Source organism: Silurus aristotelis (genome assembly GCF_946808225.1).
Source record: "Silurus aristotelis genome assembly, chromosome: 1".
NCBI classification, from domain to species: Eukaryota; Metazoa; Chordata; class Actinopteri; order Siluriformes; family Siluridae; genus Silurus; species Silurus aristotelis.
The window spans coordinates 16742984-16756323 of NC_139574.1; the positions used below are offsets into that span (position 1 = coordinate 16742984).

General features: G+C 39.0%; 1 protein-coding gene across 1 annotated transcript in view; it reads right to left on the reverse strand.

Moving 5' to 3' along the window:
- Positions 1–13340, reverse strand: part of stt3b (STT3 oligosaccharyltransferase complex catalytic subunit B) — a 29932-nt gene that overhangs the window by 5491 nt on the left and 11101 nt on the right. The window contains exons 2-9 of the mRNA XM_083545857.1: positions 8624–8732; positions 7107–7394; positions 6261–6326; positions 4128–4227; positions 2097–2195; positions 1802–1948; positions 1289–1337; positions 204–358 (exon numbers count right to left, since the gene is read on the reverse strand). Coding sequence (XP_083401983.1) covers positions 204–358; positions 1289–1337; positions 1802–1948; positions 2097–2195; positions 4128–4227; positions 6261–6326; positions 7107–7394; positions 8624–8732 — 1013 coding nt within the window. The remainder of the gene's footprint in view (positions 1–203; positions 359–1288; positions 1338–1801; positions 1949–2096; positions 2196–4127; positions 4228–6260; positions 6327–7106; positions 7395–8623; positions 8733–13340) is intronic.

The following is a 13340-nucleotide window of genomic DNA, read 5'->3' on the forward strand; positions in this document are numbered from 1 at the left end:
GCAAAAGTCTGCGAGTAAAGTGAGTGAATAAAACTAGCAAAACAGGCTGGATCATCTGGCAGTCAAAGCTACACAAACACCACATTAGTGTTCTTCATTGTCTCTTTAGAACACTTAATCTACCTGCAGAGACAGATTGAAGAAGATTTAGCACTCTTTTGCACCAGTTAGACTAAGTTAGACTTTTGCCAGTGAGGGCTCACCGAACACACGCTCATCGTTAATGTTCTTGATGCAGAACCAAAGCCCTGCTGGGAAGGTGCACACCAAGATGTGAAGGTCAAAAAAGAAGGAGACCCAGGTGGTGGGTTGGTGCTCTGATACTGAAGCGATGATTGGGATGTGGATCTTGGCGTACCTGAAATGCACACAATAAGGAAAAGCATATGGTGTGAATTGTGTGTGATATAATGCACTACACAACATTCTTTTAAAGCCCCCCTTTGTTGACTTGAAATGTTTCCTTAACCTTGAGTAGTAATTTGCAACAATGAATTCATGGTGCAAATACATATGGGAAGGAGCTCTTTGAAGAACAAAGTTGCTTCCTTAACCACAGGGCTAGCATTTCAACATCAAACTAGCGTAATGTATCAAAGACTCAGAGTTTAGATCCCTAGGGAGTTGAGTGGAAACTTGGCTAAATGAACCAACTAATTCACCAAGTTAAACAGTGTCTGGAATTCTTTTTACTTTTTCTTTTGACTTCTCCAGCAGTGCTCTCTAGCTCTGGTTTATATCAGAGCAGAGGTGTAACCAGCAGACCTAGTAATGCTGTCCTTGCTTTAGACAAGCTTCTTTCTGATCATCTCCTGACAAGCTCTCTCTACCTCTTCTGCTCTTTCCTGCATCAGAGAAAGCCATTTCTGCACAGTCAGGATTTTACAGAGCTACCCCAGTTCACCTCAACCTCTCAGCGCCTGCTGCATAAGGATGTTAAACACACAGAAATGACAGCTAATACATTTCTGAAGACAAATGTTCAGCTACACTCAAGACATACAAGTAATTATTCCGTCACTGCATATTACATTTGTTTAACCGATAATTATCTTATTTTCAAGATTGCACAGTTGATCACAGCATTTTGTGGAATACTGGCAGAGGAAGTGTGCATACAGAGTTTAACACTCAGTCTGAATGTGCTGTAAATCCACCCAGGGAGCCTGCATGTCATCCTGTGGAATATAAACCTAAATGAAAATAGTCAAACCCTGCTTCTGATATTTATGGTTAAAAGAAAGCAGCTGCATAACCTCACATGCATGTGAAAACAGAATCCACTTACCCAGTGTCCCACAGTGAATAAAAGCGGCCACTCCAAGGTGCAATGTAGCCTGAAAACACAGACAACGGGAACATAAAACAGTCGCAATCGACAAACAGAATAGCTCAACCTCTTTAGTGGTTCCTCAGAGGCAGAGTAGCTTGGATAGCTTTTAGCAGAGTAATACATCCGACTATGCCCAATGCAGTTTCGAGTCATTTCCACTGGGAGGCTGTATTAGGTGTAAACGCAACACGGAAAATAACAAGAATTTGCCCTAATGAGATCTTGTAAGCTTTTCGCAGACATTGGTGTGATTGGTGTAAAGGGCTGTTGTGACTCGGGAAGTGAAGTAAATGACCCTCATAAGGCACATACATGCAATATAAAAAAATAAAAAAATAAAAAGGTAGAATGGCAAATTGAGAAATCTTTCTGTTCAGAAATGAAGAGTAAGTACTCTGATGCAAGTGTGTACAGCAGGGGAGGAGTGCACAGAGCAAAGATATGCTGCGTTATATTTTGCAGTCTCACCTGTGTAGGTCAGATAAATGACCGTGAGGAAAACGACTCCAGCGGCCAACGAGACTCCAAGAAAGAAAAGGGTCTGAAACTCCTGCCTAGTCAGTCTGTCCTTGAGATACTGCAAGAAGGCATATGCCTGCAGGAGAGCAAAGACACCTGCAGAGAAACACACCCACACAGACTCAGCATGGTTCTAGAAGCTACTAGTAGACATTGACTAATCAGAGTTCAGTTCTCTTTTTTTTTTGTTTTTTGTAATATCTTGTTCAGTAACAGAAATGTGGATAACTAGAATTATTCTTACCTGCTGCAGCCATGTGCTCACTCGTCCTTATAGGCTGGAAGCCTACAAACGGGACTTGCATGGACAGCACCAAGCCCACTATATAAAATGTGCTGTAAGCTTGGGGGGGGGAGGAGAAAGAGAATCAACTAAGTCAATACAATACAATCAGAATATAAATGCGCACACACACAATCACACACACAAGTGCAAGAAAGTGCGTGACAACTGTGTGGCAAGCTGGAGAAGCAATGCTATTCATCTTATTCCAATTTTATGCTTGATCTGTATTTTAGAGCAGAATGGCAGAAGGAAGCAGCAGTGAGTAGAGCTAATGAGGAGGAATCAGACAGGCCCTGTACGGGGAGGCTGGGCCTTTAGCACTAATTCATCTACAAACTGGGCTGCCATGGTACTACCAGTGCCAGACCTTTGCAATAGTGATAGAAAAGTATATGCTCTCTATCAGAATTTCTCTCTTTTTTTTTTTTTTTTGCAAAAGCACATCACATTTACATTGCTGTTCATTTAGATGACAATAAACCGTGCTCATTTTCATATTGTAGACCAAGCATGTGAAAATGTGTAGCATGTTACATAACAGTCTGCACAGTTTAATCATTAGCCACAAAGTATTATGCAGTAGGAACAGATCAAACGGGTAAATACAATAGAATTAAGATGTGTGATCTATGTGCAAGCAAAAAAGAAAAGAAATGAAAGTAATGTTCTGCAGACGCACTTTGACAGTTCTCAGGGAGAAAACATATTTTAGGTGTCCATCAGAACTAAGCTTGTAAAGTTATGAAGGTTTACCAAGGTATACTTATATATTAATGAAGTCGATATTTAGACCTATGAAGTTACTGAGCAACTCAAGAACCATAAAGATGCATTAGGACTGTAATTAATATAAACCATCTACTACAATGGGTTATGACTGCAATTAGCATGAACAGTTCTGCATTTAAGGGCCCATCACTGACAGCACATGTCAACAAGGAAAGAACTGTAATGAAAGGCCATTCAGTGCCACCCAGATGAGTTGTGGGATGTGGATGCGTTCCATTCTAAGTCTGGTTCCTCTCAAGGTTTCTTCCTCATACCATCTCAAACAGTTTTTCCTTGCCTTTTGGTCTGCTATCCAATATTAGCTTTGAGAACCATCATTCAGGGACAGCTACCGGCGGCAAAGTGTTATCATAAGCACTTTGAATATCAGCCCAGATCTCAGAGCCACCGAGATGTTACTTAATCCAAATTGGTCTAATTTATTAGCAAGCTAAACAGAAGTGCCGTGTAACCGAAACTCCATGGGGAGCCAGATGCAGCACCTGTTCTTTGGCACTTGGGGAGAAGAGTATTGCAGAACAGTGTTGGATGAGGCTAATGTTCAGCATCCATCACTGAGCCCATTTCTGTCTGCAGCAGCTGGGCCACTACTCCAGAGAGCCCTGAGTGGAGGGATAATGAAAGTCCTAACAGAATTATCAGGAGACAGTGGCGCTATCCTGAACCTCCATAAGAGCAGCACTGCAGGGCCCACACACTTTCTTTAAAACAAGGCAATCAATCAAAACAAAAACACTAAAATAATGGTTTGCTTCTCCTACGCCTCTGCTGTTACTGAATGTAACAATACAACTTCATAACAGGAGCCCTAATTTAAGCAGTTACGAGCCGTTGTGTTGGAAGTTGAAGGAAGATGTCAATATAATTGGCTATGAGAGACGAGAGTGGGTGGAATAAAATGTGCTAAAAAAGAGTCCAGTTTTGGTTACATTCTGTTCTTCCTGCAAGACAGCTTAAAAAAATAAAAAATTAAAAAACACTCAGTAGAGCAGCATGAAGCTTTGTGCTCCATATTCACGAGACTGTGTGTGAACGTGGTTGTGGGGAAAAAAAATCAAATATAGATGAGGGTGAGAAAAACAGGGCATTTTCACTACAGGAAAATTAGACTGAAGATCCTCAGTGTTAGTGTGAGGTATGTGTAGGTTTTTCTCGAAAGGGCAAAACACACATGTACACACACTCGAAGCACAGACTCACCAATATAAAGCCTCCTGCTGTAACGCTGCATAAGCAGCAGCGCAAACACATGCAGAGGGATCAGGTTGATGATGAAAACATAGCCTCCCCAAGCAGACACCTGTAACACACGCACACACACAAATCAGCAAATCTCTTATGGCATTTAGCAGACCCCCTTATTCAGAGCGACTCACAATTAATCAGGGGAGGGTTAGGGCCTTGCTCAGGGGCCCAACAGTGGCAGCTTAGTAGTGGTGGGATTTGAACCGATGATCTAATGCCTTAACCACTGAGCTACCACCTCCTTCTACCACCACATCTCCACAAAGCACTCAATCCTTCAGCCACAGGAAACATGGTCTAGATAAGACAGTGCTCTAAATATACGGCCTGTTGGTTAGTGGTTTTACAAGTGTAGCAGCTTCTGGGGCGTAATATAAAGATAATTGCTTCATTATCGAAAGCCTAAATTCTATATCCAAGAACTAGATATTAATGTAGAAAGAAAAACACTGGATCCCCTTTGGTTCAGTAACTAACATGTGAGATCACAGAATGACTTGTGCCAGCAAGTAATGTGACCATAAAAGTAGCACGCAGCGAATCATGGGAGAATATTTATTATGTCTGTGTTAATCAAATGTATGCTAAACAAAACATTTTTATTAAAACAGTAGGCTGCAACGTGTGTCAAACAAATGTATTGAGGGGTGGCACCATCACTGGAAACATCAATACAATCCAATTTAATAACAATCTCTTTTTGAAGCGTTGTAAAAAATAAATTATTCAGGCTACTGGAAATAAAGCGATAACATCAAACATTATAAAATTAGCACAACAGCAGCCTCCAGGCAGCACCAGCGCTCAAGAGAAAACACATACCAGGGGATAGTGACTGATAATACTGCCAAATTGACAGTGCATTTCTCTATTGTGTACAGTGACGTGAGTCATGTAAGGGCGTCGATCACTGCAGCAACAGGAGCATCTTCGATACATGATAACTTAAGAGTGAAACGCATGCTTTCCTATAAGACAATGCTTGCATTGTAAGTTGTAGGTACAGTTTACTTTATTCTCTAGTGGTGAATATTAATAAAGTTAAAAGTCACCTAAATGTCTCCAAACATATTAGGAAAGAAGATGGATTAGAATGGATCACATGACCAAATTTCCTCACTGCAAAACAGTGACCTCGTAGTGTTAATATCAGCTTTTCCTTTTTTATTGGAAATGTTACAATTTTAGTTCTGGGAATTTCTTCTACAGACACTTCAAATGTTTCTAAAGACACAGATCCAGGCAAGATGTAGAAACTTCACAAAAGACTATACATGAAACATCAAAGCCAGTAAGAGACTCGTGGGTGGATACACAGAGTACAAGCAAGAGCAGTACATGTACAAATTTAATTATGGAAGAAATTACAGTAGCACCTGGTTAATGTGGTAAAAAGGGACTATTCTCTCTGCTTTAACAACTACTTTTACTATGGAACCAAACAATTACAATAAATAAATAAATAGAGCAAGAGAATAAAAGGTTCTTCAGCACTACATCAAATAGCTGATGAAAGAAGGAGAGGTCTGACAGGTGAGAAAACAAATGCTTTTTTTTTTAAAAACAAACCAAACGACATGGAGAGTATAAACGAGCTAATTGACACTGTAGTTAAAAAAAAAAAGAATGGGGGAAGGGAGAGAGCTGCAAAGAAAAGTGTGCTCAAAATAATGTATTTTTTTTTAAATAATAATAATCAATAATTAAAATATTAAAAACCAAACAAAAAAAAGTTGGACAATACTTCTGGTTTTAGTAAAGGTAACAAATTCAGCATTGTGCCTTTGCTAGCTCTTGTTATTCTGGAATAAACATGCTTAAGCTGCACAATGTCATTATTAATGAGCACTGATTTTCTCCAAAGCAGAGTCTCGAAGGGTTTAATAATGGCTCAAATTAATTAACGCCTGATGAATTGTGTTTTTTTTTTTTTTATTTACATATTTCTGTAAGCAGATCACCATCCACATGTGTCAGATACTGTAGCTTATACATGCACCTGGTCCTGTGTATGCACACACTTAAGGTATAATTAAATGTAAAAACATTACAGGACAACACTCAGGGAGAACATCAGAGCAACATTACCATGTAGAAATAGGAGAGGCAACAGCCAATGGTCCAGAAGACTGAGCCGGTCTTTACAGACTTCACCTGAAAGACAGAAAGCCCAGCTTAAGTATAACCACATAGCTATGATACTTATTGATGCTGAAATTGATCGAGGCAGATCCCGGGATGTTTGACATTACACTACTCGCCAAGGTAACAGCTGTTAGACTACATAAGTGCTTATTATTAATTTGAGCACTCAATGGGATGATCCACAATCAGCGTGTAAATGATTGAAAATTCTCTTCAGTAGTGCAAATACTCCCTTTTGGTACGGAAGACTTCATACTAAACACGCTGTATGAATTCCTTCCATCAGTGATGAGCTAATTGCTATGGCCAAAGTAATAAATATCATTTACTTCAGCATTGAGAAACGGAAAAGGCGTAGAGCATGTTGCTAAGAGACCAATTAGGGAAACAGAAACAGTGCATTTAAGCTTCAATAGGAATTCATTAAAATTCGAGCAATATCGTATTCTGCTTCTACTGGTTTTGGGTTTCTCCACACCATGTGGATGAACTTTTCATAAACAGAACTTCCAACGCAGATTTTTATAAGAACTATCTTTAACACCTGGTGCCTTCAGGGAAGAATGTACTGACTGGAAAAATCAAGGAAATGCATTTTTTGTCTTGGATATAGTTATTAAAATTTTTTTTTTTAAAAGGTCAATTATGTTCAGCTGAAAAAAAAATTCTCTCATCAATTTAAGGACCAAAGAGAATTTCCATCTTGACAGAGAGGAAAAACTGAGTGATACAGAACAGACTGCAGTCAGCCTGAGTGCCAGAATAAGCAGTGTTTGTTTCGTAGCTCACCCAAAGGTAGTAAGTAAACTGCAGAGCAAAGATGGCGATGCCCTCATTGTCAAAAGATCCTGCTACAGAGCGAGAGATATAACCAGGGACTATGGCGATGAAACAGGCGGCCAGCAGCCCAGCTCCCTGGTTCCACAGCTCTCTCGTCAGCAGGAAGGTGGAGATAGCGGTCAGGCCACTAAAGATTGGAGCCAGGAACACACACACATCACGGATGTGCACGGTCACATTGAGCAGGTTTAGGAGATAGTGGATTAGACCTGCAGTCATCATAAGACCTGGGTACACCTGGAGGAACACACATGGAGAATCAGTATTCAGACGACAATTGATTTCGAGCACAGTATTATGTGGCAACATTTGATATTTAATAAAGTAAAGGAGGAAGCATTTTCTTTTTGGCATGGTTTTCACAAATAAAAAAATTAAAACCATCCAGAGTGACAAGACTATTAAGGTGCACATGCAGGCCAAACAAAACTAGCCCTCACAGAGCTTAAAAATAAATAAATAAATAAACCACTATTGTGGCCTTCTGGTGTTAAATCACTAATTATTTTTATACATGCAACTATAATCTTCCGGGAAAAAAAAACACAAAAAAACATCTCCATCAGACATTTTTAAACGCTTCCTTGGCGCTTTTCATTATGACTTTTTGAACTGAAACATTTGCTTAAGACAAATTTGTTTCTGCTTACTAAAAGCACTCATTCAGGGCCATTTAAAATAAAATCACAGCTCAGCTTGCTGATCATGTTTCTCCCGTTTGTCCTCTGCAGATTAACTTCAACTGTGTTCCAGTGATGCACATCCCCTATGGTCATTGGATACAGGGAATAATACAGGAAGGAGGGTGGGGGGGGTTGTGTTACTCTGAGCAAATGCTGCAAAATCAACTATTGTCAGCTTTTATATTTCTGCCCAGCACTAGTATATCTAGGAGATAAAAGTTAGTTCCAGTGTTCTAGGGAGAGCAGTTAAAAAGTGAAATATGATCTAAGATTTTCTACATTTCCTACATGTTTAGACTATAAATCTTGTTAAAACCTCATACTATTGAACAAAGTTTAAAAAAAAAATTAAATAAAAAAATGGGAAAGATGCATTTTTAATCGGGGTCTCCAGCCCTTCTTTTCTTCTCCCTTAGCCCACAGGGCCTGCTCCAATTGAGAGGCTGTATAGTATCTGCTCTAAATGGCCACTGCTGCATCTTGGGAGATCTGTCTTTTGCAAGCCTCTACAGCTCTCGCATCAAACGGTCACGCTGTGAAAACACATTCGCCAAAGAAAACTACTAAAGCCTGCTTACAAGTTTACACACCTTATGTCCTGCATGTAAACATTGTGAAGGTCAGGTTAAAGTCAAAGATATGGGCATCCTAAGGGAGGTCTAAATATGCATAATGAGAATGAGATAACAAGTGTGTGTGTCAGAGAGAGAGCGCGAGAGAACACACAAGAAAGAGAAAATTAGCACTGGTTTTGTTTTAGAATTTTAATTAGTGCATCCTTACCGTGCCTCCCACAATTCTGCCAAGTGGATACCATGCCCTCTCATCAAACCAGTTGAGAAATTCATAAAACCCATTAGTACTGAGGTGATGAGTTGACCTGTAGTTGAACCTGTAGGTATTGAGATAAAAAAAAATGAGTGGGAATGTAAACGATATGACAAAGCCTAACTGTTAGAATACATTTATTTCTATAAAATGTAGATACGCCAGTGCAAAGGCTCAATTCATAACCCAGAACAATATGAGAACACTACGCATTTGCATTTTTCTGCATTTGGAACACAGTAATCAGAACGGCACATTTGCCAAGCTCCGTTTCTTTCCGTCTGCGATCAATTTGAACCAAATCCATGCAGAGCCTCAAAAAGAAGGGGCTGAAGAGAACAACAAAGCACTTTGTGGAAATGGAGGATGACTGTGCATGATATAAATACTGACCAAATACTGATACCAAATACTGACCCTCTAACCTTCAAGAAATGAAGGCTAAGCTTCGAGTTTATATTAGCTACCTTTCTTGATTATCTCGTTCTACATCCACGCAGACAGAGACAAGGAAACTAGATTATAATAAAATCAAATACATGAAGTGCTCACTTATGGTCGCAAGAAACAACTTGACACCTTTATCACAAGCCAGAGTATATGAGCTCACACCAGCATTGAAACAGTAACTTAAGCAGAATCAAACAGAAAGAACCATCTGCTGTTGTTTCTCCAACACACACACACACACACACACACACAAAACCGCTTGTGTTTCACCTCTTTCGGGCAATAAATGATCAGGGGAAAAGTCTATTTTCACCTTGTTAAGTAGACAGATTGCTAATAGGTGCCCCATTTTTTACCCTGAACTCTACGCCACCTCTACAGGTCAACTACCTTCTAGCCACCTTGACTTGTGCAAGATATTTAAAATCTCTCTCCAGCTGCATTACAGAACCAAGTGGATTGGAATCAGATTTGTGCTGGCAATCTGCCTACTCTCTCTACAGCCTGGTTAAAGGACTGCATGATTAATCTTATAGCTGTATGAGCTTTGCATAAACTCTCAATGCAATTATAATATTTTATTTATATAGAAGAAAATCTATTTTATCAGGCAGTACAGAAATACGTGGCCGAATCCCAATTGTGCATTATATAAGGTGTACATCACATATTTCACATCTACATGTTATAGTTACAGTTAACTCGAGGCTACAAATAATAAATAAAAAGTCTTTTTGGATTATTTAAAAAAAAAAAAAAAAAAAAAAAAAAAAAAAAAGAGCCCATAAAATAAAAAACAACAATTGATGAGGTTTTATTCTGCCCTTTAAAGATAGTTGCTGCTTGGATGAGAGAGAAACACCAGCATTATTGGCATCGCTTATAGGACACATAAAAACAGAAATAACATTCATTTTCACATTAACACCTCCAGCTTGTCACATTATTACTTTTGCCATCCTTGTGATATTCAACAGTTTTATTACACATCAAGGTTTTTGACAATACTGTGTAGTCTTTATATGTAGTCATTAATTAGCTATTTGCAGAGATTGATTTGACTTTGTAATGCACTAGTGGCGAAGGAAGCAGGACCGGTATGTCTGTAGTGCAGTGGATGAAAATCTCGTTAGATAAAATCAAGGCCAACAAGTTAAACAAGACTGTAATTCAAACTGCAATACATAAAACAGGAAATTACTGAGATCCCTTAATGGGTTTGTCCTCTCAAATGCACTGCTGTCTGTGCAAGTTCCCTCTTTGGCTTGTTTCCCCTCCTCCCCCTCAATTAGACTTTCTCCAAATACACTATATTGACAAATGTATGTGGACACTTGCATTTTCCAGCCATGTGTGGCTTTTCATTAAACGGTTACCACAAAATGGATGTACACAATGGTACAGTGGTCCGCCAGAACTCGGCGGACCACGGGACGTTTGGACACACCCCTCCCTATGGTACCTTAGTGAATTCATCTAGATATTGTGATATTTTAATACAATAATGTTAAAACTTTTAGGAAATTTGTTAGTGAAAACAGTTCAATGTTATTCCTAACGTTCCTGAACATTCGGTCCCCGCTGCGGATTCCCGCCAATTTTAAGATAATCCACAACAAGCTTTTAGTTAGGTTCCAAATGAGAAGCCGCTAATTTTCCGAGCCGCGCATTATTGGGGGTTGACTGTATAGGATGTAGTAACTTAATATTTTCCCTCCAGAGATCCAAACCTGTTCCAACATGACAATGCAAGTCACATGAATACATGGTTTACCTCGTTTAGAGTGGAAGATCTTAAATAGCCTTTTAAAAGGTCTGTCCTTAACCCTACTGAACACCTTTGGGATGAACTGGAACGCTGGCTGAACCCCAGGCCTCCTCACCGTACATCAGAACCTGACTTTGCTAAAACATTTCTAGATGAAGAAGCACAAATCTAAAAAATGGTTATTACAGCAAACGGGGACCAAATGTAGAATAGGATGATCACATACAAATCTTGTGCTCAGGTGTCCACAAGCTTTTGTCCATATAGTGTAATCCATTATCTATAATAATGCAATAAGCAATTAGTGGGTTAGAGTAGAGGAGACTAACATCTGTCTCACTAGAAAGTACACCTTTTGGCCTAGTGCTTTTAGAACATGATTACAAAATATGATAAAGTTCTTCAACAATATTTAATAATTTTTTATGTACTCTTAACAATATGCTTTGGTTGCTAAGCGACAACACACAGATTGGGATATGCTCATGTTTCTTTTGAGCATGGCTCAGCCAATCAGATTTTAGAACTGAGAATAACTATTTAATACTTCCTCTTCAGAGATTCTTCACTTAAGATAAATATTGATTTAAACAATTGCAATTTGCTCGCTCATGCTACTGCAAACCAATAAAAAGCTAACAATCCATCACCATTTCATCAGAAATGTTGAACGCTTTATAGATGAGGCAGTAAGAGTGTTTCATTAATCACAAGTGATCTATAATGTGATAAAGATCATCTGACATAGTTTAATCTGTCTCTGGCTGCACCAAATCGCTCATAAAAGTTACTTAGGTCAACACTTTGAGGAGACACTATCTAGACATGATTGACAGAAACAGCAGCATAATCATGTACAACTTGTACACAATAAGCGTGCATACAGTTTAACAATATGACCTATTCATATGCATAAACTACAGGAGGAGAATGCAGCCCAGGTGGAGGAGCTGCACCTTTCGCTCTTTAGGATAAATTCTGGTTTTACTAGAACACAAAATCAGATAAAGTATTTTGACAAAACTGCAGTTTTGCTGTAGCCATGACAACTGAAAGAAAGAGGAAGTTCTTCATTTACAGCCAGTCATCAGATTAATGACTACCCATCAGATAAGACAACCCATTCACAGAAGAAAATGGCGGTGTTCGGGTGGTGAGCTGACAGTGCCTTCTAAGAGGTCTGTGAGTGAGAGTAGCAGGAGGACTATTTATCATAAACACTCAACACACACATACACACACCCAGGCAGTCTGACAGTCATGGCCGCTTCGTTCCAGTTCCCCAGACACTTTACTTGCAATCCTCCATTAATAGAAGTGGAGAGTTGGGATTTTCTTCTTTAACCTCTCTGCCAGACGATCCATTCAGTGCTTCTTCCATCTTTTAACTTTGCTCAGGTTTTTTTTTTTTTTTTTATATAAAACTCAATTTCACACTGGACGGATATACATGAGGCAGCGAAAGGGGCCAGTTCGGCTGGAGAAGAGTTTATTAATGTAGTGCGCAGAATGGATGAAGGCAGAGCTGTGTGCTAAATTAAGGATGGAGCTCTGGTGCAAAAGGCCGCTCTAACCTCTTTTTAGAGAATCGCTGGAATTTGGCGGCCATGGAAACATGCGGCAGTAATTCGCTGATTTACTAAAGGTAATATTGACTCAGAAGGTTACATACAGAAAAATTAAATAATCTGGTCACTTATCCAGCTTAAAATAACTGGTGGTGAATTTGACGAGCTATTCCTTTATCAGAAATAAAGAACAGATACTATGTTTAATGAGACAGGGGCATAAAACCAAAGACCCACATGTAGCTCAATAGAGATGCACAAATGATTCATTAGCCATCACACCGGCTGGGCGCTCCAGTGTTTCTGGTTGCCTGAAAACCTAATTAATGAAAGAATGAACTTAAATTCACTAGTTTTTGTAGTCACAGTCATTGCCCTCTCCTGATGACAAGCCTAGTGTAGATTTATGTGGACGTCATGACAAAATTAAGCATGTCATAACCTAAAAAACTATTCTTTCCTCTCCTAAAGTGTTTTACTCAATATATTCGTGCACAACTGAGAGGTTACATGCTAGCAGATGCACTACATGGCAGTTTTTATTTAACTTGGTTTCACCATTGTTTCCACATACTGTTGAATTCACTTTATTTATATATTATTGTATATTATATTAGGGTAATGCAAATCTGTTTAAAAAACTGTGCATGTTATTAAAGCTTTTACGAGGTAAATAACTAATGGCAAGAAAAAAAATAGGTCTAGTGTGTGTGAAAAAAAACAAGCTCTGGTGCATGAAGGAAATGTTTATATACTCAAGTAAAACCTTTTCTCAACTAATGCTTCTGGTCTCTCAAACACTAAACTTTATTGGCCAACTAATTTTTCTGGAAATTAGTTGTGCCTGCCACTGTGACAAACACATTTGTGTTTATGTAATACCAAT